The sequence below is a fragment of the Colobus angolensis genome, unplaced genomic scaffold (assembly GCF_000951035.1).
Source record: "Colobus angolensis palliatus isolate OR3802 unplaced genomic scaffold, Cang.pa_1.0 Scaffold200, whole genome shotgun sequence".
Classification (NCBI taxonomy): domain Eukaryota; kingdom Metazoa; phylum Chordata; class Mammalia; order Primates; family Cercopithecidae; genus Colobus; species Colobus angolensis.
The window spans coordinates 5,487,324-5,508,619 of NW_012115156.1; the positions used below are offsets into that span (position 1 = coordinate 5,487,324).

The window sequence follows — 21,296 nt, forward strand, 5'->3', positions numbered from 1 at the left end:
CATCATATCCAAAAAGAAACCACACACTTCTGTATTTGTCACAAAAAGTGTCAGTCTTGGTGTTCTTATCTTTTACTACGGTGTTATCTGTCTTATGTCTCAAGATCTAAAACTTTGTCTTTTTTCTTTTTTTCTTTTAAGACAGAGTCTCACTCTATCACCCAGGCTGGAGTGCAGTAGCATGATCACAGCCCACTACAGCCTCAACCTCCAGGGCTCACGCTGTCCTCCCACAGCCTCTCGAGTAGCTGGGATGACAGGCACGCACTACCACGCCAGGCTAATTTTTATAGAGATAGGGTGCCTCTCTGTTACTCAGGCAGGTCTTGAACTTCTGGGCTCAAGCAATCCTCTAACCATAGCCTTTCAAAGTGCTAGGATTACAGGTATGAGCCACCATGTCCAGTCAAAACTTTCTGTCTTATTACTCATCAGTTTTAATTCTAAATACCACCACATTATTTTCAGTATTTGTAGACAAAAACAGTTTGCAAACACAGCTCATTGCATTTTATTAATAACAGTAACAATATCTAATGTGGCAATTAAGTTCAAAAAATCTCTCTCGAAAATGTTCATATCTGGTACAAATGTAAAAACACCATTTTTTTCTTTTTGTTTTTTGGAGACAGTGTCACCACTCTGTAGTCCAGGCTGGGGTGTTGTGGCACAAACACAATTTACTGTATCGTATCCTCGACCTTCTGGGGTCAAGTGGTCCTCCCACCTCAGCCTCTCAAGTAGCTGGGACTATATGTGAGCACTACTATGCCCTAATTTTTTTTTTTTCTCTGTCGCAAGGCTGGAGTGCAGTGGCGTGATCTTGGCTCACTGCAACCTCCGCCCCACTAGGTTCAAGCGATTCTCCTGCCTCACTCTCCCAAGTAGCTGGGACTATAGGCATGCGCCACCGTGCCCAGCTAATTTTTGTACTCTTTATTAGAGACGGGGTTTCACCATGTTGGCCAGGATGGTCTCGATCTCTTGACCTCGTGATCCACCCGCCTTGGCCTCCCAAAGTACTGGGATTACAGGTGTGAGCCACTGCACCCAGCTGCCCTAATTTTTTAGTTTTTTGTAGAGATGGGAGGCTTGCCATGTTGCCCAGGCTGGTCTTAAAACTCCTGGACTCAAGCAATCCTCCTGCCCCTGCCTCTTTAAGTGTTGGCATTACAGGTGTGAGCCACTGCATCCAGCTAAAACATCAAATTTCAAATTAAAATTTGGCAATTAAAAAAAATTATTTTCTGAAAAACAACTTAGACACTGAAAACCTATTTAGATACAAAACATACACAATAGTACTGCACACAAATATATACACATTACAAGCTATTTTCAAATAACTACAAATTACATTTGTTTACTTTCTTCGAGCATTTTGGGAATGCTGCTATTGAGGAGTTTACATGTAAATCCATGTGAAGCCTTTACTTTTTAAAAAAGGATTATAACTACTAACATACAAATATTTTTAAATATTTTAAATTTTAAGATAAATTTTTTAATGTGCCAATAACTCAAAACATGTCTCACTAAAATTTTGCCAAATAAAAAAATGTAGTTTAAAGAATAAGAAGTGAAAAAATAAAATGGGGGTCTGGGAAAACTCATTCAATGAATGTTCACTGAGGGCCTGTGGGCCAGGCTATAGATACATTAGTGACCCAACCCAAGATCCCTGACCTAGACACAAACTCTTAAATTCTCTATACATAACCTCTTATTGGCATATAGTCATGGTGAGTAAAATATGCCCCTTTGGTACTCTATAGAATTATTTAAATCCTATGTTTACTACTTTCATTTCTAAGTTAGATGAATACAAAACAAATCAATACAGTGCAAACCTTAGGTACATACTGGTCTAAATTGACTGGTATAATATTCTGCTTGAAGAAACTTTTGTAGGTCTTCAACATTGTTTAATGTTGCACTCATACCAATAATTTGAGTTGTTTCTAAAACACAAACAAAAGCCAAAGTGTTAAGGAAAATATGTTATTTAATATATCATAAAGTAATTTTAGCAAATCTTTTGTGCTCTGAATTCTTCCTGAGTGATTTGGGAAAGGGGTGGGAGAAGTAAGAAAAATACAAATAGCTGGGTGCCAACTTTGGGAGGCTGAGGGGGGAAGATCGCTTGAGGCCAGGACTTCAACACTAGCCTGGGCAACACAGTAAGACCTCATCTCTACAAAAAACTTAAAAATTACCTGGGCATGGTAGTGCACACCTGTAGTCCCAGCTACTTATGAGGCTGAGGTAGGAGGATCGCTTGAGCCCAGGAAGTCAAGGCTGCAGCGAGCCATGGTCGTGTCACTGCACTGCAGCTTGGGCAACAGTGAGACCTGACCTCTCAAAAAAAGAAAACTACAAATATATTACCAGAGTATTAATCTGGCATTTGAAGAATGAAATTTTTCAGGTATCCTGAAAGTTACTACTTAGAAGTTTATAGAGTTTTAAACTTAGCAAGAAGTAGGCTATTAAGGCTTCTAAACAATAATAATGAGTATAAATTTGCTTATAACTGTCTATCTAGATCCCCTTTACGGAGAACATGTTATGTTCCACAGGTATGGCTATAGACAGACGTACAGTTAGTAGGATAGAGGGCTAAATGAGTCTCCAACTCTTGGCCCGTGAAAAGTCCTTTATGAGATCTTGTTATCAAGCTAACTTTTAATTTTATTTATTTATTTATTTATTTATTGAGACAGAGTCTTGCTCTGTTGCCCAGGCTGGAGTGCAGTAGCATGATCTTGGCTCACTGCAACCTCCACCTCCTGGGTTCAAGCGATTCTCCTGCCCCAGCCTCCCAAGTAGCTGGGACTACAGTTTTTGGTGATGTTATTGCTTTAAATAAAGGTGGAGTGAAGCTTATGAAGCCATATGACATCCTGGGCAATACAAAATGGATACTTTCTATAGACTTAGCTATTGAATGAAAACCCAAATAGGCCTTCTTTGCAATTGTTTCTTCATTGCTCCTATGTCTTGAAATGGTCATTCAAGAAACTGGCTGAAAGAGAAATAATTAGGAGTATCCTTTTCACTCCATAAGGATAGACTATGAAGCTGAAGAGGTGGGCATGGGGCCAAATCAAGAAAGGCTGTGCTAAGAAATTAGGGATTTATGCAGAAAGCAAAGGGAAGCTATTAAAGAATGGTAAACAGTAAAATAAACTAATTGGATTTATATTTTGGGAAAGATCATTCTACTTGCGCTAAAGAAAGATGGATTTGGTGGATGAAGGGCAGTGGGTAGACAGAAGAACTTGGTGATTTCTGTGGCAATTCAGGTAGAAAGGATGAGGTACTGAACTCAAGACTTAGTGGTAATGAGGGATAGGAGAGAGAGAAGTAAAAATATATTTATGAGGTAAACCAGATAGGATTTGGTTGCTGATAGAATATGTAGGTTCCTGGCTTGGTTGGCTGGAGAGTGGTGGTTGAGAATTCAGGCTGAAGAATGGCTTTGAAGGAAATGAGTTGGGCTCAGACTAAGCCTTTGTTAGGCTTAGCTGTTCATAGAATAGTCAAATAGGGATGCCCTAAAATACAGGCTTGATGAAAGCAGGGACTGTTTTATTCACTGCTATACCCCTAGCACTTAAAATAGTGCCTAGCACACAGTAGGTGATAAATATTTTTTTGAATGAACAATTACAAAATGCTATAACCTGCTTAAATATTATTGCTGTTGAAATTTTTTAAATACTTTTTAAGATTTGACCTTTATAGTTAATTTTTCCATATATACGGTAGATATTGGAATAGCATATCAATAGTAGGTTATGACATTTAGAATAAATTTTTCACATACTTTAAAGACTACCTGATGCTGTAAAATAGCTCCTTAAAGTGACCTATTTAAATGTAGTGCTTTACAATATTATTATTATATTTATATTATATATATTATTATGGTGGTGATGAAGATGGCCACAGTAGCAGCAGCAAACCCTTACTGAATGCAGTGTGCTAAGCACTGCTGAATGCAATACATGTGTTAACTCACACAATCCTTACAACAATTCCATCAGGCTGGTACCATTATTATCCTTGTTTTACAAATAAAGAAACATAGAGGTTGAGGGATGTGCCTGGGCACACATAGCTAGTAAGTGGCGGATAATAATAGAGGACTTCTTCAAATACCAATTTCATTTACCTTCAAAATTCTATTCATTAGAAATTTTAAAACAAAGGCAAAAAGCTTAAGTATCTTGCTTTAGGTTACTTAATGCAGCTAGTGATAGAATTAAGTGTTTTATAAGTTGCTTGATTATAAATCAATTCATGACCTCATTTTAAAAATACTTACTGCTAGTGTAGAGAATTTTTGCTAGGGTCATTTCCAGTGTAGCTCCACGGCTTCCTTCACCAATCATGTGCAACTCGAGATTTAAAAAAAAAAAGGCAGAGAAGTAAATCTTCATATGATGCTTATATAAAACATGCATATATTCATATGAAATTTGTAAAGAATTGCTTATAACTCTTAAGTATTTTGAATATAACAACTATAATACATGTATATCATTTCACTGGTATTTAGGATAATGATCTTTTCGTACAAAATCCTTATAAATTAGGGATTCATAAGTACTATTAAAAAAATCTTTTTTTTTGGAATGGAGTTTGGCTCTTGACCCCCAGGCTGGAGTGCAATGGTGTGATCTTGGCTCACTGCAACATCCACCTCCTGTGTTAAAGTGATTCTCCTGCCTCAGCCTCCTGAGTGGCTGGGATTACAGGCGCCCACCATCATGCCCAGCTAATTTTTGTATTTTCAGTAGAGACGGGGTTTCATCTGTTGGCCAGGCTGGTCTCGAACTCCTGACCTCAAGTGATTCACCTGCCTTGGCCTCCCAAAGTGCTAGGATTACAGGTGTGAGCCACCACACCTGGCCTATAAAATTGTATACTACACACATACATGTTCACACTTTAAGAAACACTTGACACAAAATCAAATTTAAGATTATCAAGCATAGAATGTCTTCACCTATATTGTCTATATGTTAAAATAAATTTATTTTTACAGAGGTACTAAGGCACTAAGCAGATCCACACAATAACCAGAATAATAAATATTTAGTATAATAAAAATGTTGACAAATTACAAAAGTATTAACCAACCTCGTCTACAACAACCAGACCCAGACTGTCAATTCTTCCACTTTCAATCAAGGAGTTCACCAAGCTATGTCCTTTTTCAATAGTGGCAATATATAGTGATTTCTTTTCCCTTCTTTTAGTTGGAGGAAATCTTCCTTTGCTTCCAGCATATTCTTCAACAAAGAAACCGAGTTCTACACCAAAACTTGACAAACCTGAAATCTAGAATATTAGTTACAATAAAGAAAAACAGGCCAGGCATCGTGGCCAATGCCTGTAATCCCAGCACCTTGGGAGGCTGAGGTGGGAAGATCAGTTGAGCCCAGGAGGGTGAGACCAGCCTGGGCAACACAGTGAGACCTCATCTCTATAAAAAATAAAAAATTAGCTGGCCATCGTGGCGCAGGCCTGTAGTCTCAGCTACTCGGGAAGCTGAGGTGGGAGGATTCCTTGAGCCCAGGGAATTGAGGCTGCAGTAAGCCTTGGTAATGCCTGCACTCCAGCCTAGGCGACAGAGCAAGACCCTGACTCAAAAATAAATAAATAAATAAATAAAATAAAACCAAAAAACACAGATAAAAACTCCATTAGATGTTCATGGGGTTCAAAAAAGCTTGTAGTGTTTAATACCCATCAAGTAGTGTTTAATACCCATCAACAGGAACAAGGTCACAGGTAAGACATACATAAGAAATGCTGTAATGTCTTGATCTTTGCAAAACAAATGCAACTTCTAAAATACATGTGAAAATAAATTTCAACTGTCTCCTTTGATGTCAAAAAGCACCAGGGGCATGGTGGCTCATGCCTGTAATCTCAGCATTTTAGGAGGCTGAGGCAGGTGGATCACTTGAGGTCAGGCGTTTTAGATCAGCCTGGCTAACATGGTGAGACACCATCTCTACTAAAAATACAAAAATTAGCCGGGCGTGGTGGCGTGTGCCTGAGATTCTGGCTGCTGGGTGGGGGGTGGGGCATGAGAATTGCTTGAGCCTGGGGGCAGAAGTTGCAGTGAGCTGAGATCATACCACTGTACTCCATCCTGGGCGACAGAGCAAGACTCTGTCAAAAAAAAAAGGATCAGAATAACTCATTTTAATAATAGTTTCTGCTTGAAAAAGCAAGGTAAGGCTGGGCACAGTGGCTCACACCTGTAATCCCAGCACTTTGGGAGGCCAGAGTGGGAGGATCACTTCAGGTCAGAAATTCGAGACCAGCCCATCCAACATGATGAAACCCCATCTCTACTAAATACAAAAAGTAGCCCGGTGCGGTGGCGCACGTCTGCAATCCCAGCTACTTGGGAGGCTGAGGCAGGAGAATCACTTGAACCCAAGAGGCAGAGGTTACAGTGAGCAGAGATTGTGCCACTGCATTCCAGCCTCGGCAAGAGGGAGACTCCATCTCAAAAAAGAAAAAGCAGGGTAAATAGTAATAGAACATTTAAGATGATGTTTAATCCAATAGTTCAGAAAATGTAAAACTTTCAGCAAGACGTAATTAGTATTTGAAGAGATTTTAAGTAGTGTATACTACTTTTATATATCCTAAAAATATTAATTCTCCATCAAGAGATACTTCTCACCGGGTGCAGTGGCTCATGCCTGTAATCCTAGCACTTTGGGAGGCTGAGGTGAGTGGATCACTGGAGATGAGGAGTTTGAGACCAGCCTGGCCAACATGGTGAAACCCCATCTGTACTAAAAATACAAAAATTAGCTGGGCATGGTGGCACAGGCCTGTAATCCCAGCTAGTCGGGAGGCTGAGGCAGGAGAATTGCTTGAACCTGGGAGGCGGAGGTTGCAATGAGCCAAGATCGTGCCACTGCACTCTAGCCTGGGTGACACAGCAAGACTCCATCTCAATAAATAAATAAATAAATAAATAAATAAAATTTAAAAAAAAGAGGTACTTCCCAACAATACAAAGTTATTACATTTAGGCTAGTTCTCAGATCTTAATGTCAAAGTATTAGCAAACAACATTTGTTTTAAAACACACACACACATACACACACCTTTTCTTGGACAATTGCCACATATGGAAGAATCATTAAAACATCTTTCCGACAGCAAAGCAGTTCTTGTAGCATTAAAATCTCAGCCACGAGGGTTTTTCCACCACTTGTTGGCAATGAATATATTAAATTTTTTCTTTCTTGCACAGAATTCAATGTTAAACAAGTATGTTGCCATTCTGTGGAATTAAAAAAAAAAAAGGCATTATTTTCTCCTTCCAAACTTTGAAACTCAAAAGTTTTCTAAGAAAAAAATCAAATCCCAGGCCGGGCGCAGTGGCTCAAGCCTGTAATCCCAGCACTTTGGGAGGCCGAGACGGGCAGTCACGAGGTCAGGAAATCGAGACCATCCTGGCTAACACGGTGAAACCCCATCTCTACTAAAAAATACAAAAAACTAGCCTGGCGAGATGGCGGGCACCTGTAGTCCCAGCTACTCGGGAGGCTGAGGCAGGAGAATGGTGTAAACCCGGAGGCGGAGCTTGCAGTGAGCTGAGATCTGGCCACTGCACTCCAGCCTGGGCGACAGAGCGAGACTCCGTCTCAAAATAAATAAATAAATAAATAGAAAAAAATCAAATCCCTTCCTGTGGGGCAATCTTCTCATAAAGATAAATGTAATTATAACCAATGTTACATGTCAAAAATCCCAAATGTGCAAGTAGTACAGCCAGTGAGAGCCTAGTTCAGGCCTAAGCAACAAGGTGGGCAACCAGCCCATTTATTCACTAGCTGCAGACATGGGTCCAATAATACAACAGGGCAGGTAGCAGCCTCGTGGACAAGGAGTGCCATCTGGGATATCAGAGGAACAAAGGGACAGTACAAGGACCTATGTGAATTCTAATGTCTTCCTCTTATGTTCTGCAAGATTATGTAAGCTTCCCTTCCTCATTCAGCCAAAAGCCATCTCAGAGAGAAGTATGGGGGAGGAGGGAAACAAACCTATTAGGTTTTACACAAACCAATAAAAACTTTAACTAGCTCTCATGGAGACCTGAATTTTGAATGGGTCCAAAACCATTTTAAACGGTTAAGACTGTTTAAACTGCAAAAGACTAGAATTACTAACTGGCACGTCTAGGATTCCCACAATTAGGCAAGGTGGGACTCATGAAAATAGATCAGATCCAAGATATTATGTGAAAACTAGTATTAATTACTCTGTAGGATAATTTGACAATAAAAATCATCAAAAGTCTTTAAAGATGTGCTTCAGTGTTTTATCACTAGAAAAATGGCAAAAAATTTAAGACATTTCACAGCAGATGGCAAATGGCCAATAAATAGATGGTCAAAAAGCAGCAGAAATGCAAATCGCCAATAAATACATGAGAAGATGCTCAACTGTTCTCTACTGGGTTGGCAACATTAATTTTTAAAATAAAAAACAAATAACTACCAAAAAAGAAAAAGCCCCACACATGTAAAATCCAGAGCTGACTAACGTGGGGGAAAAACAGCCATTGTCATGTATGGTTGTGAGAACATAAACTGCTAGAATCCTTGTGGAAAGTAACCTAGTATAAAAAGTAGAACTGCACATTGCCTTTGATCTGGTAGTATTACTTTTGGGATTCTACATCTACAGAACAGAAGCCAAAGCATATAAAGATTATTTGCAGGATGTTCACACAGCATTGTTGGTAGGTAACAAAGTTCCATGGTGGCGGGGGTAAAGGCTGAATGAATTATTGTACAGTCATCCAATGTGATTCTTTGCAGTTTAAAAATGAATAGTAGATGGATATATGTATGTTCAATATACAGGTAAGTATATATATACAAAAAAAAAAAAAAAAAGCAGATCATTGGCCCGGAGCAGTGGATCACGTCTGTAATCCCAGCACTTTGGGAGCCTAAGGCAGGAGGACCACTTGCAACTAGGATTTCAAGATAAGCCCATCTCTATTGAAAAGAAAAAAAAAAAAGAAAGTAAGTTATATCTGAAAGACAGTTACAAGTAACTTTAACTTATTGTGCTTTTGGGTGATTCCCAAATACTACAAGTGACTGTGAATATGTTTTCTTTAAAAATATTTCAAAAATACTTAAATTTAATATTGAATAAATGTTGAAAAATACCTCAGATGAGTATCACCCGAGTTATCAAATCAGATGTTTATGCCAAAATATAACGTAACCATAGCCACATTTTATCCAATTCAGATTTTTAAGTATAACATGACAAAATAACTAATATTTATGAATATAATCTTCACATCAAAAAAATAAATTAGCCAGGTACGATGGCTCATATCTGTAATTCCAACCCTTTGGGAGGCTGAGACAGCAGGACTGCTTGAGCCCAGGAGTTCAGGGCCAGCCTAGGCAACAAAATGATACCCTATCTCTACAAAATACAAAAAAATTAGCCGAGTAGGGTGGCATATGCCTATAGTCCCCACGACCTGGGAGGCTGAAGTGGGAGGATTGCTTGAGCCTGGGAGGTTGACACTGTAGTGAGCCATGATCATAGATTGCCAGGTCGTACTCCTAGAGGTTCTGATGCAGTAGGTGTGGGGAAGTGTCTAAGAACATGCGCTTCAACAAATTTCCAGGTGACGTTGATGCTGCAGTGCAGGAACCACACTTGAGAACCACTGCGTTAGCTTAATAAAAAGTAGCACATGTATTTATGCTTTAATCTGTCGTGTTATTAAGCCAGATTTAGAGGTAAAAAGATTTAAAAAGTTGTTATTTACTGAAGTTCTTACTTAGAAGCTACCGGTATAATTACTGACAATCATTACCAACATCTAATTTGGCATGTCCTTAACACAGACTCTAACTTGCAAAAAAAATTATCCCTTTTTGTAGACAAGGAACTAGGCCCAGAATGCTAAAGTTGCATGTTTAAGTGACAACCCCCAGCAGCTGAGAACCTACCAGAGTGTACCAGGCACAGTGCTAGTTAAGAAAAAGGTGAGTTAGACAGAGCCCTTTCCTCAGGGTATTCATTCTGGCAGACTAAACAAAAACCAAGGTGCTAGGAGAAAAGCATAGAGAAGAAAGTTAACATCTACTCCAGGGTAATACACACCATTAGCTCTTAAACCATGAACCTCACAATTTAGATTCTTGTAGAGTCTTTTATCAGACTTTGTTTCCTGTAGTTCTGCTCCAACTTGATTGTCTTCTCCCTAAGAACCCAAGTTTTCATATCATTCGTAAGATCCTAACAGGAGTTCCAGAAAACTTATGAAGTGGAAAGTTGATGCGTTGACTTTCCAGTATGGCAACAATTGTCCCTTATTTGTCTAAAATGACACGTATCTGAAATGTATGAAAGGACCCTGGATTTTTGAAAAACATTACAAGATACCTTCTTAATATTACTGTTTCTTTGCACTTAAAACAAGCTTGTCGAACCCACGGCCCTCATGAGGCCCAGAATGGCTTTGAATGCAGCCCAACACAAATTTGTAAACTTTTGTAAAACATTATGAGACTTTTTTTTTCCAATTTTTTTTTTTCTTAGCTCATCAGCTATTGTTCGTTAGTGTATTTTACTGTGGCTCAAGACAATACTTTTTCCAGTGTGGCCCAAGGAAGCCAAAAGATTGGACATTGCTGACTTAAAACTTAATTGCAGCTGTCTTTAAAGATGTCTAGTTTTGGGAGAGGCAGCACAAGGCACAGCATCTGGGTGGCGGTGGGGATGCGCCCGTGGGGAGAGGTGGTGAAGGGGGAAAGATGTTTGGTTTAATCAACAGTATTACTAATATGGATTTCCTTCACTCAAGACATGTGAGTGTCCAAGACATACTGCAACAGCTAAGTTTTGGTAGAGAAGACAGAGTCAGCCAAGAAAATACAAGCTAAGAAAACTGAGGATCTACTAGACAATCAGAGTCAAAAAACAGGAGTGGTTGTAAGGATAGCCAGAAACAAGAATTTCACGAAGGGTGTAGTCAATAGCATCAGGGAAGTTATTGAAAAGTCAGTGAAGGTAAACATTAAAAGTAAGTGTTTAGATGTCTTAGTCATCAGATCTTAAGTGCGAGCACAGAACCCAGAATTAGAGTGGGGTAATTTACTAAAGTTCTTACTTACAAGCTACCAATATAATTACTGAAAATCATTACCAACATCTAATTTGATTAGACCAACATGTCTTTGAACCAGAATCTAACTTGCCTAACAATTTATTATCCCTTTCTTATAGATGAGGAATTAGAGGAATTATGTGAGATTAGGAAACAGAAAGGAAAACTGGTTTGGTAAGTGTGACTGTGAGGGAAGGAAAGAGGTTGACTGGTAGCAGGATAGGTAGGAATGGAAGGGGTTGAGAGATCACTAATACTTTGTTTTCAAAATGAGAAATAGTATGGACCATGAAAGCATTTGCTTCTATTGACTTGCACTAATATTATGGTAATGATAGGAAAAAAATTTTTTTATTCCAGCAATAAGCATTACCATATAATTTTTCAATTCCCTTGAACTGGGCATAAAGGTCTCTCACTTTGCTGGGTAATGAATAAAAAGGACCAAGGTCATTTGATGATGACTCAATTGTTTTCTTAGCAACATTAATTTCCTCAGATAGGAGAGTGTCTTTGAGCTGTTTACTTCTAGAAAATATTGGTGTCTGGGCCTTGGCATTTCCAGTCATGGCACTTTTTAGATGATCTTTAATACTTTTTCTCCTGTTCATATCCGAACTAATTCTGACTTTGGAAGAGTCCTCATCATTTTGCTGGCGTTGCTCTATGCAATTATGGGGCAGTTCCTCATTCACAGTGTTGTGAGAGGATGACTTCCAATCCCTTTCTTTCATAGAACAATTGCCCAAATCATTTGAAGAGTTCTGTAAATTTTCAAAGTATACAGCCTGTGAGGAAGGTACATCATACAAAAGATCAGCTCCACGTTCAACAGTGACACCTTCATATCCACTCTGGTTCTCTGTGTGCTTATCAGTTTGTAATTCAGTAAGATTGCCTATGGTAGTAATGCTGAGTTTATTTTTGATACTTTCTGAGTAAAGATTTTCAGTGGCAAAGTCTGTAGCATGTTTCTTATGTTCAGGGAGTTGCATATATTTTTGTTCCAGGTCGTCAACTTGAGCTATAAAGGAGTTTTCAGTAAAGCTATCATAGTCACCAAACATGTCCTCTTCACTGTCATTATGCTGCAAAGAGAACAAAAACGCTTATGGTCAATTCCAGTTTCATTAAGAATAAAAGCTTCACCAGCCTGGCCAACATGGTCAAACCCAGTCTCTACAGAAAATACAAAAATTAGCTGGGCACAGTGGCACGCTCCAGTAGCCCCAGCTACTTAGAGGCTGAGGCATATGAATTGCTGGGAAGCGGAGGTTGCAGTGAGCCGAGATCGTGCCACTGCACTCCAGCCTGGGCAACAGAGTGGGACTCTGTCTCAAAAAAAAAAAGAAAAAAAAACCCAAAAAACACTTCAGCCCAGGGCTGTACCAAGTATATAATTATATGGTCACATATGGATCATAGACCTATATGTAAATAGATATCATCACCAATTTACAGCTGAAGAAATGGAGGCCCAAAGAGGTTAAATTACTTGGCTAAACAGCAGGTTTAGGAGTGTCACAATGACACTGAGATTCTAATTTTTGAGACAGGGTCTGGCTCTGTCACCCAGGCTGGAGTGCAGTGGCACTTTTTTTTTTTTTTTTAATAGAGACTGGGTCTCTGTTGCCTAGGCTGGTTTTGAACTTGAACTTCTGGGCTTAAGTGATCCTCCCATCTCGGCTTCCTAAAGCACTGGGATTATAGGCATGAGACACCACACTTGGCCAGATTCTAATTGTTAAAGCTATACTAAAACAGCAGGACGACTGCTAGACATCTACTGAAATGTCAGTGCATTCGAAGTTTCTGATAACTGCAGCGCTTCCCTCCCAGACTACAATCTACAGAGACTGGCCTGTAACAGAAACATGGTTGTACCCCTAGACACTCCAACGAGTTCCTAGGAATTTGGAATTGAGACTGATAATCTGAAAACTGACTTGGAATGGTCTACTACACATTAGAAACACAAACCTGGAGGCAGCAATATAGTAAAGTGATCACGACAACAGGATTTGGAGCAAGAATTGTAGTATCTCAACTTTTCAGGGCCTGATTACTGTTGTAAAATCTAGACAATGTAACTAGTTTAACATAATGGGTCTTCAATAAACAGCAGATTTTATTTGTACAGTAGGAGTTGCAGTTATTTGGAAGCCTAGATTTGTGTCTCCGTCAACCACTTATTTGCTGCGTGTACAACTTTTATGTCTCGGGGTTTACATTTCATATTTATATAGAGGCAATCAATACCTCCTAAGTGCCGATTAACAGTGGTAAAGAAAAGTAAACGAAGGCAATAAAACTGGTCAACTCTTTGCATCCGGGAAGGATGCCAAAGTTTGCAGTTTCAAGTTCCAAGCCCTTCGTACCTGGTCTCCCACCCCTCTGTCAATGGGCATGCGACGTAGGAGGTCCGGGTTTGTACCACCACCTCCAAGGATGAGACATTCGGGGGAATCTGAGAGTAGAAAGGGCTGTACCTCGATCCGCAGTACGCCCGCGGTTTTCCGCCTCCTGTTCTCAGCCACCATTTCCTCCTCTTCTTTCCCCTCATCTCCGGGCTCGAGCTCGGCCGCGGTGGGACCGACAAAAATGCACCCCAGGCTTGGACGGTTCCTTTTGGGGAGAGAAACCCGCCGGCGGATGCGGGAACCACCTTCATCCATGGCAAGGATCCAGGGCCCTATTCAGACGTCGTTCTCAGTGACCCAGACGCTAAACCCAAATGGAAAGGAGAGTGGGAGGCCAGCGCCCGCTTCTACATCCACCTTGAGAAAAGACCCCAAGTTAGTTCTCTGGACTCGCGGACCGGAAGCAAGCATAAACTTCTACCTTCTCCTTGTCCAATCATAAGCCTCACGTGACCTGCAGCATAGCGAGGGCTAGAACAGAAAGGTGCTGCGCATGCGTATTGAAAAAACCTCACCTACTCTCGCGGGTCCTCAGCGTTCTCCTGCGGAACCTTTGAAAGGCGTACTCGAGCCCACAGGGGAAAAGCAGCGGAAGGGGCCTTTCGGAACGATTCGAAACGAAAGGAAGCGGAACAAACGCGGAACCATGGCCGCTATGGTTGCTGTTTGCGGTGGTCTAGGGAGGAAGAAGTTGACACGCCTGGTAACGGCTGCTGTCAGCCTTACACATCCCGGGACTCACACGGGTAAAGTCTCCATATTCTATGCTCCGTTGTAGCGTTGCAGGCATTAACCTTAGTCCTAATAGTTGGTGGAGTCGTCCCTGTTAGCAAAACGACTCTGGTTTCTAGGCGATTACGTTTCTCCAAGATGGTTGGGAATCTGTAATCGCCTTTTACTGTTTTAGAGTCGTCTAATCCACTCCTTTCTTTAAACGTACGAGGAAGCTAGAGTGGTTCTTAGAAAGCAGAGACTTTCCTAAGATCTCTGGATAATCTTAGTGAGGAAGGGCCATTTCCAGAGTCGCCCAGCGGCAAATTCCAGTTGTCTAAGGTCCCCAAACAGAACAAAATTGTGTAATTTTTGCAATTTTATCTTCTCCGTTTCTCTATAAATTCTGGGACGGGTCTGTTACTCATTTTCTTTTTGGTATGACTGCCTGTTGCTTCTCCTGTAAGAATGTGCATTTTTTCTCTAACCATGGAATGAAGGGAAAATAAATGTCAGAAAGAGAGCAGGTATGGGCGGGAAAATACGTGCTTTTTCCCCACAGCCCTGGAAAGCACCCCCATGTTAAGTCTTACTCTGTCCCAAATATAAAGGTTTTTAACCAGTCATTCTGAATATAATGAATACAAAACCTTTAATATCGTGTCCCTTAATTCATCCTGTCTCCATAAAAACAAAAATCTTTAGCTATTCAGCTACGAAGAAGAAATAGTTAATTGCTGTTTCTGTTTAATCACAGTGCTTTGGAGAAGAGGTTGTTCACAATATAAACAGGTATCCAGCAACGAGGACCTGGTAAGAATTTTTTTTTCTATTAGTAAGGCATTTGCTAATATGACCAAATTTTTTTTCCTTTTTAAAACGAGAACTGGTATTAGACTCTAACATCTTTTATTTTAGCTACTTGAATAGAGTTCTGCTGTAGGACAAAACAATTAGATAATTACTCTTGAGTTAAGAAATGATGATGAATTGATTGTAGTCAGTTGAGTTTTGAAATAGGGGAATTCCTAGATTAGAAGCAAAGCTGCTATAATACCGTATTTTTCTTCCTAGATCTTAAATTTAAGGATATGTGATTTGGGAATCGTTTTTTTTACATAGCCCTTTGTAAGCAAATGATTTGGGAATTTTAAAAGGTAGTTTGGGTGAGCAGAATTTTAGATAACTGAAAAGAGACTGTACAAAGCTTAGCTATAGGTTGGCTATAGTATTAGCATGGACTTGAAAGCACAGGTTCTTACTACATGCAAAGGTATTCTGACACTAATCAGACCATACAAAGCACTTGCTTGGCACAGAGCTGAAGAGTAGTCACGTGAGCTGAATGTAAATGGGAAAGTTTGAAGAATTGGGAAAAACAAAAGAACTTGTCTAGTTTCTCTGAGCATCTGTCTTGGTAATCTAATACACGCACCATACTTTAAGAAAGTAAAGGGACATTATTCCTTTTTCAGTTCATAAATCCCACTTTGTCTCTAATCAAAGTTATGGACCCTCTCCACAGAAAAAGGCACAAAGTTCCATTCATTTGAAGTTTTGCATACAATTACAGGGAGTCATGGGCTTCAGAGCCATTTCTAGATTAAGAACTTCTATCCTGGAGACAGCCATACTAACGGTAGGAGGGAGGCACTGTGGCAGAAGCATTAGGGCAATAGTGGTAACAGAAAAGCCAAAAAGGCTAATGCAAACTTATATAGTAGCCTGGGGTGATAAAGTCAAACAACCTTTTATTACAGTAAGTCATGGGCCATTATGTATAAAAATAGTGAAAAAATACTTGATAGAGACATGGGGATGGATAAATTAGGGATTGCACTCATTTAAGAATGCCGTATGTTATCTATTGTAAGTTTTCTTAAATCTAAAAAGTTTTTCATTATCTACAATCTGAGCAAAGCATTGGAGCAATCACTTTATCAGACATCATTTTTGTTCTGCCATAAACTCTTTTATTCTACGAAGATTGTACTTTATTCCAGAATCTTCCCATTAGTTCATTTGTAGGCTAAACTGAAACAAAATAAAGTGCTTATATAAAATATGTACACAGTAAGAAAGGTATAACTAATCATTTGAATGGATTTGAATGTAGAATAGTAACCTTTTAAAATTCAGAATTAACACATCCTATTATCACACTTTTCGTTTTTTTCCCTAGCCCATTACAATGGAAAATCCTTATAAAGAACCTCTTAAGAAATGTATCTTGTGTGGAAAGCGTGTAGATTATAAGAATGTACAGGTGAGATCTGGTTTTACTTCACTATATTTTAGGGTTTTTCTTCTGATAGATCTGCTTAAAGAGAATCAAGTCAGTTTATAGCAGGCTTTTGTAGAGGTAACTTTTAGCAACTTTGTAATTTTAAATTTGGTTATAATTCTATGTATAAGCGTATCTCTGTTTTATTCAAGTAAAAGCACCTTGGCTTTCCCCCACTTACTATTATTTCCACTCTGTTTTTTTCACTACACCAAACATCTTAATAGCTTACTGTAATTTTTTTTTTTTTTTTGACAGAGTTAAAATTCTGTCAAAATTCTCAATTGGGGAGGGTCAGAACTTTGGAAAAAGCTCATCTGGTGAAGCTGATCTCTTTACCTCACCACCCATATCACTGATTCACATATTACTTATCTCTTGTCTAACTCTCAGCAAGTTAGAAGTTGCAAATTTGGGGCAAATGAATAGCACTACAATTCTGTATGGTGGCCGGGCGCGGTGGCTCACGCCTGTAATCCTAGCACTTTGGGAGACCAAGGCGGGTGGATCACCTGAGGTCAGGATTCAACCTGGCCAATATGGTGAAACCCTGTCTCTATTAAAAATACAAAAATTAGCTGAGTGTGGTGGTGCATGCCTGTAATCCCAGCTACTTGGGAGGCTGAGGCAGGAGAATCGCTTGAACCCAGAAGGCAGAGGTTGCAGTGAGCCGAGATCGTGCCATTGCACTCCAGCCTGGGTGACGAGAACAAAACTGTCAAAAAAAAAAAAAAAAATTCTGTATGTTGACAATAGTATAAGGTGATAGCTGCCTTTGAGAGAGAACCAAGAAATTACAGAAACACACATACTAGGAAGATTATACAAAGTGCCAATAATAATGACTGGCACCTAGAAAGTTCTAAAAAAGTATTTAAGTAAAACATAAATTATAGCAAATGCCTGGCATACTTGTAACTCTGGAAAATCTCATTACCCTCTGATAATTTATCTTAATGATTATTATCAGAGGGTAATGTGATAGCTTGTCATAATAGATGAAATTTTTTAGTAGCTTGTTTCAAGCAATATTTTAGAAAAGTATCTGTGGAAGTCAAGAAAACAGATTTAACATTGAATGAATATGCTGATTAATCTGCTATTTAATTATATATAGACTTTTGACACACTGGATAGAAAATATTTAAAAGGTAACAAGATGGATAACAATATTTTTTCTCATATTTTATGAAATGTGTCTGAAATGTAAAGCATTATATAACTTGAAGGTTGTTTTTTGAAATTTACACATTCAGAAATAAATAACAAATACTTTTTTTTCCCCTCCGAATAAAACTCCAAAACAGCTTTTGTCCCAGTTTGTTTCTCCATTTACTGGATGCATTTATGGAAGGCACATTACAGGTATTTTGTTTTTTATCATGGGAATATAAATGTAGATAAGAATTATATCAATCTATTTCTGTCATTTAAGAAAACTGTCAAATTTTCAAATTGTGCTATAAATTACTACTAGATCAGATACTACAGGGACTAGAGCTGGTTACTATGAAAAAGCCTCCTAGGCCAAGGGGATTATTATTTTGCTGTCTTATGCAGAGTTAACTATATAGAAAACTTGGGCTTTACAAAACTGTTGTTGGTGTTTTGGAAGATCCTATAATCATTCCTAGATTGATACTTAAACTTGGTGTCAGCAAACTATGGCCCATAGGTCAAATCCGACCTGCCCCCTTTTTATCTTGATCAGGTTCATCATATACAAATGCCACTTTTTTTTTTTTTTGAGATGGAATCTCACTCTGTCACCCAGGCTAGAGTGCACTGGCACAATCTCGGCTCACTGCAACCTCTGCCTCCTGGGTTCAAGCGATTCTCATGCCTCAGCCTCCCGAGTAGCTGGGATTATAGGCATGCACCACCATGCCTGGCTAATTTTTGTATTTTTAGTAGAGATGGGGTTTCTCCATGTTGGCCAGGCTGGTCTTGAACTCCTTACCTCAGGTGATCCGCCCACCTAGGCCTCCCAAAGTGCTGAGATTATAGGCATGAGCCACTGTGCCCAACCCCACTTGTTTTTGTAGTTTTGTTTACATAGTGCCATATGGTGGTTTTCAAGCTACAACAGCAGAGTTGAGTGGTGGTGATGGAGACTGTATGGCCCAGAAATCCTAGAATATTATTATTCTGGCCCTTGACAAAAATGATTTACCAACCCTTGACTTAAAAACTTGTTGAGGCTGGGTGTGGTGGTTCATGCCTGTAATCCCAGCACTTTGGGAGGCTGAGGTGGGCGGATCATCTGAGGTGAGGAGTTCAGGACCAGCCTGGCCAGCATGGTGAAACCCTGTCTCTACTACAAATACAAAAAAATTAGCCGGGTGTGGTGGTGCACACCTGTAATCCCAGTTACTGAGGAGGCTGAGGCAAGATAATTGCTTGAGCCTGGGTGGCGGAGGTTGCAGTGAGGCGAGGGTGCGCCTCACTGTACTCCAGCGAGACTCTGTCTCAAAAAAAAAAAATTGCAAACTTTAAATACTGACATTTTTTATGAATAAGAAAGCTTTTTATTTTACAGGTCTTTGTGGGAAGAAACAGAAAGAAATCACAAAAGCAATTAAGAGAGCTCAAATACTGGGTAAGAAAGAACACCTCAACAACTGAATTGAGCTAGCTGAAGTTTTGCTCATTATGTTTTGTCAAGAACTTTAATTATCTCTTTACAGGGTTTATGCCAGTTACATACAAGGATCCTGCATATCTCAAGGACCCTAAAGTTTGTAACATCAGATATCGAGAATAAATTATATCACGTTTCCACCAATAAACTTATTTTACAGTAAGTGGTTGTATGATGCCAATATTGACTCAAACCAAACTTTGGATAGAAAAGTGTTTGAGGAGTGAGGTAAATGACAGTTCCCTTCATACCAATGTCCATTAAGCAGATTGCTTATTTAAAATGTGAACACTCATCACATTTTACATATGTTGAATAAAAGTGGTTCTGTGTGATTTTCATTTACATCTGATCCCCAAATAGCTCATACAATAATCCATTCAATTGAATGGAATTAAAACTGCTCAGAATGATTTTCCAACTAGCAAATGTAAGTATGCCTGGTTAAGGTATCTTCCCTTTGTAGAAATGTTACATTGGGATGGATAGTGGTGTTGTCACAGGACGACAAAATATTCCTAGACAAGTCTATCCTCAAACCACTATTGTCTTTTACATAAAGATGATTTACACCTAATAGACATCGAGTATGATAGACATGTATGTATATATGTATCAATTCTGAGTTCCACTGGCCTATCCCAAATACACTGGATTACTAGGCTTGTACTGTATTCAAAATGATGGATTTGCTAAATTTCGTGCAAAGGACTCTAGGGGAGAGGTTTGTGTTGCATTATAGTTGTGTAGTAATTAAGGCTGCCAGATTTAGCAAATACAAATGTAGGACAAATTTAAATTTTAGATGATGTTTTGCAAATTTATTGCATGGTATCCAGCATTTTATCTGGCAACTCTAGCCATAACGTACTTTTTTCATATAAATTTCCTTCCATATTGTGAAAATAAGGCTATTCTTGCTTTTCCACTATTTTTCTTTTTTAATAGAGATGGGTCTCAATACGTTGCCCAGGCTGGTCTCTAACTCCTGGCGTCAATCCTCCTACCTTGTCTTCCCTAAGTGCTGGGATTACAGGTGTGAGCCACTGTGCCTAGTCTCACTTTTCCAATTCTAAAGAATGTTTCTGTGTAAGCCTTCCCCTCAACAACTTAGTGAAAGGTGAAAAAAAGGTTTGGAAATAAAAGCATCTCATGTTTGAAAAAGCACTTTGTGAAATAAATGCACTAAGACTTATCTGTGTACTACTGCAAACAGGTGAACACAGTAAAAACAAATGAACTTACTGCAAGTAGCTCAACATAGTAAAAACAATAGAAATGTTTGGCTTTACCCATCAGCCAAATAAAAAAAATCTCCTTTTAAGGTTAAAAGGATCAAAATGTAGGAGACCGTGAATATTCACCAAAACCCTTCATCTTCTCAATTTCTTCATCCGTTTCTGGGCTGCTCATTTTGGACACTTTATCTTGGTTACTACTATCAGTATCTGTTTTAGATCGTTTATCTTGTGTATCTAACAACCGTGATCTTTTGAATTGCCATCTGTCATCTAAGTCTAAGGCTTTGTGCTTAATGATTTGTGGTGTACTAGCTGAACTAGCTTCAGGAATGTCAGTGTGTTCTACCATTAAGGTCAGATTGTCTACTACATCGAGGTGGTGGTTGATGTTACAGCTACTTTTAGAAACATGTCTACTTTTTAAAGACATAACACACGAATGAAGAAATTCAGAATTTGGAAAAAAGGTCCGTAATGCTTGACAAAGAAAAATATTCTCCTGAGGGTCTTTTTGGATGTTCTTCTCTCCTAAACAAAATAGAGTAACAGTTCAACATACAACATTTCTTCTACAAAGCTTTTATAATTAACTATTTGTAAGTAAAACTAAGTCAAAAAGATTTTTAACAGTTTTATTATCTAAAGTGAGAATAACATAATTCTGAATTCTAATTTATATGCCACAGTATTCTAAGACAAAATTAAAGTTGTGTTCTTTCATGTCAGCAATATAGCTACTGTAGTATTATGTTCTTTAAAAGCACAGGAAGGGCTGAGCCTAGTGGCTCACACCTATAATCCCAGC

At 39.0% G+C, this 21,296-nt stretch overlaps 3 protein-coding genes across 9 annotated transcripts in view; 1 reads left to right on the forward strand and 2 right to left on the reverse strand.

Moving 5' to 3' along the window:
- HELQ (helicase, POLQ-like) overlaps nucleotides 1-14,065 on the reverse strand; it is a 54,166-nt gene extending 40,101 nt beyond the window's left edge. The window contains exons 1-6 of one of the 4 annotated variants that reach the window (XM_011941780.1): nucleotides 13,573-14,065; nucleotides 11,568-12,282; nucleotides 7,146-7,324; nucleotides 5,149-5,349; nucleotides 4,331-4,403; nucleotides 1,864-1,961 (exon numbers count right to left, since the gene is read on the reverse strand). In XM_011941780.1, coding sequence (XP_011797170.1) covers nucleotides 1,864-1,961; nucleotides 4,331-4,403; nucleotides 5,149-5,349; nucleotides 7,146-7,324; nucleotides 11,568-12,282; nucleotides 13,573-13,869 — 1,563 coding nt within the window. In that variant the 5' untranslated portion in view covers nucleotides 13,870-14,065. Of the gene's footprint in view, nucleotides 1-1,850; nucleotides 1,962-4,330; nucleotides 4,404-5,148; nucleotides 5,350-7,145; nucleotides 7,325-11,567; nucleotides 12,283-13,572 lie in introns of all 4 variants that reach the window. The other 3 variants (XM_011941783.1, XM_011941781.1, XM_011941784.1) reach the window with 3 other exon arrangements.
- A 54-nt stretch (nucleotides 14,066-14,119) lies between these two features.
- MRPS18C (mitochondrial ribosomal protein S18C) lies at nucleotides 14,120-19,595 on the forward strand. 4 transcript variants are annotated; one of them, XM_011941776.1, is made up of 6 exons: nucleotides 14,120-14,360; nucleotides 15,083-15,138; nucleotides 16,508-16,591; nucleotides 17,917-17,974; nucleotides 19,149-19,208; nucleotides 19,297-19,595. In XM_011941776.1, exons 1-6 carry the CDS (start codon nucleotides 14,261-14,263, stop codon nucleotides 19,371-19,373), a joined length of 435 nt encoding a protein of 144 aa, XP_011797166.1. In that variant the 5' UTR covers nucleotides 14,120-14,260; the 3' UTR covers nucleotides 19,374-19,595. The 4 variants fall into 4 exon arrangements, with proteins under 4 accessions (XP_011797166.1, XP_011797167.1, XP_011797168.1 ...); XM_011941777.1 differs by lacking the exon at nucleotides 17,917-17,974; XM_011941778.1 differs by lacking the exon at nucleotides 16,508-16,591.
- Nucleotides 19,596-20,123: 528 nt separating this feature from the next.
- Nucleotides 20,124-21,296, reverse strand: part of FAM175A (family with sequence similarity 175, member A) — a 31,421-nt gene continuing 30,248 nt past the window's right edge. Inside the window, exon 9 of the mRNA XM_011941801.1 lies at nucleotides 20,124-21,019. Within this exon, the coding sequence (XP_011797191.1) occupies nucleotides 20,586-21,019 (434 nt within the window). The 3' untranslated portion in view covers nucleotides 20,124-20,585. The remainder of the gene's footprint in view (nucleotides 21,020-21,296) is intronic.

Coding starts and splice junctions, on each gene's coding strand:
- MRPS18C (XM_011941776.1), top strand. CDS start 14,261: ATGGCCGCTATGGTTGCTGTTTGCGGTGGTCTAGGGAGGAAGAAGTTG. Junction 14,361..15,082: donor ACATCCCGGGACTCACACGG/GTAAAGTCTCCA, acceptor GTTTAATCACAG/TGCTTTGGAGAAGAGGTTGT. Junction 17,975..19,148: donor TTATGGAAGGCACATTACAG/GTATTTTGTTTT, acceptor TTTATTTTACAG/GTCTTTGTGGGAAGAAACAG.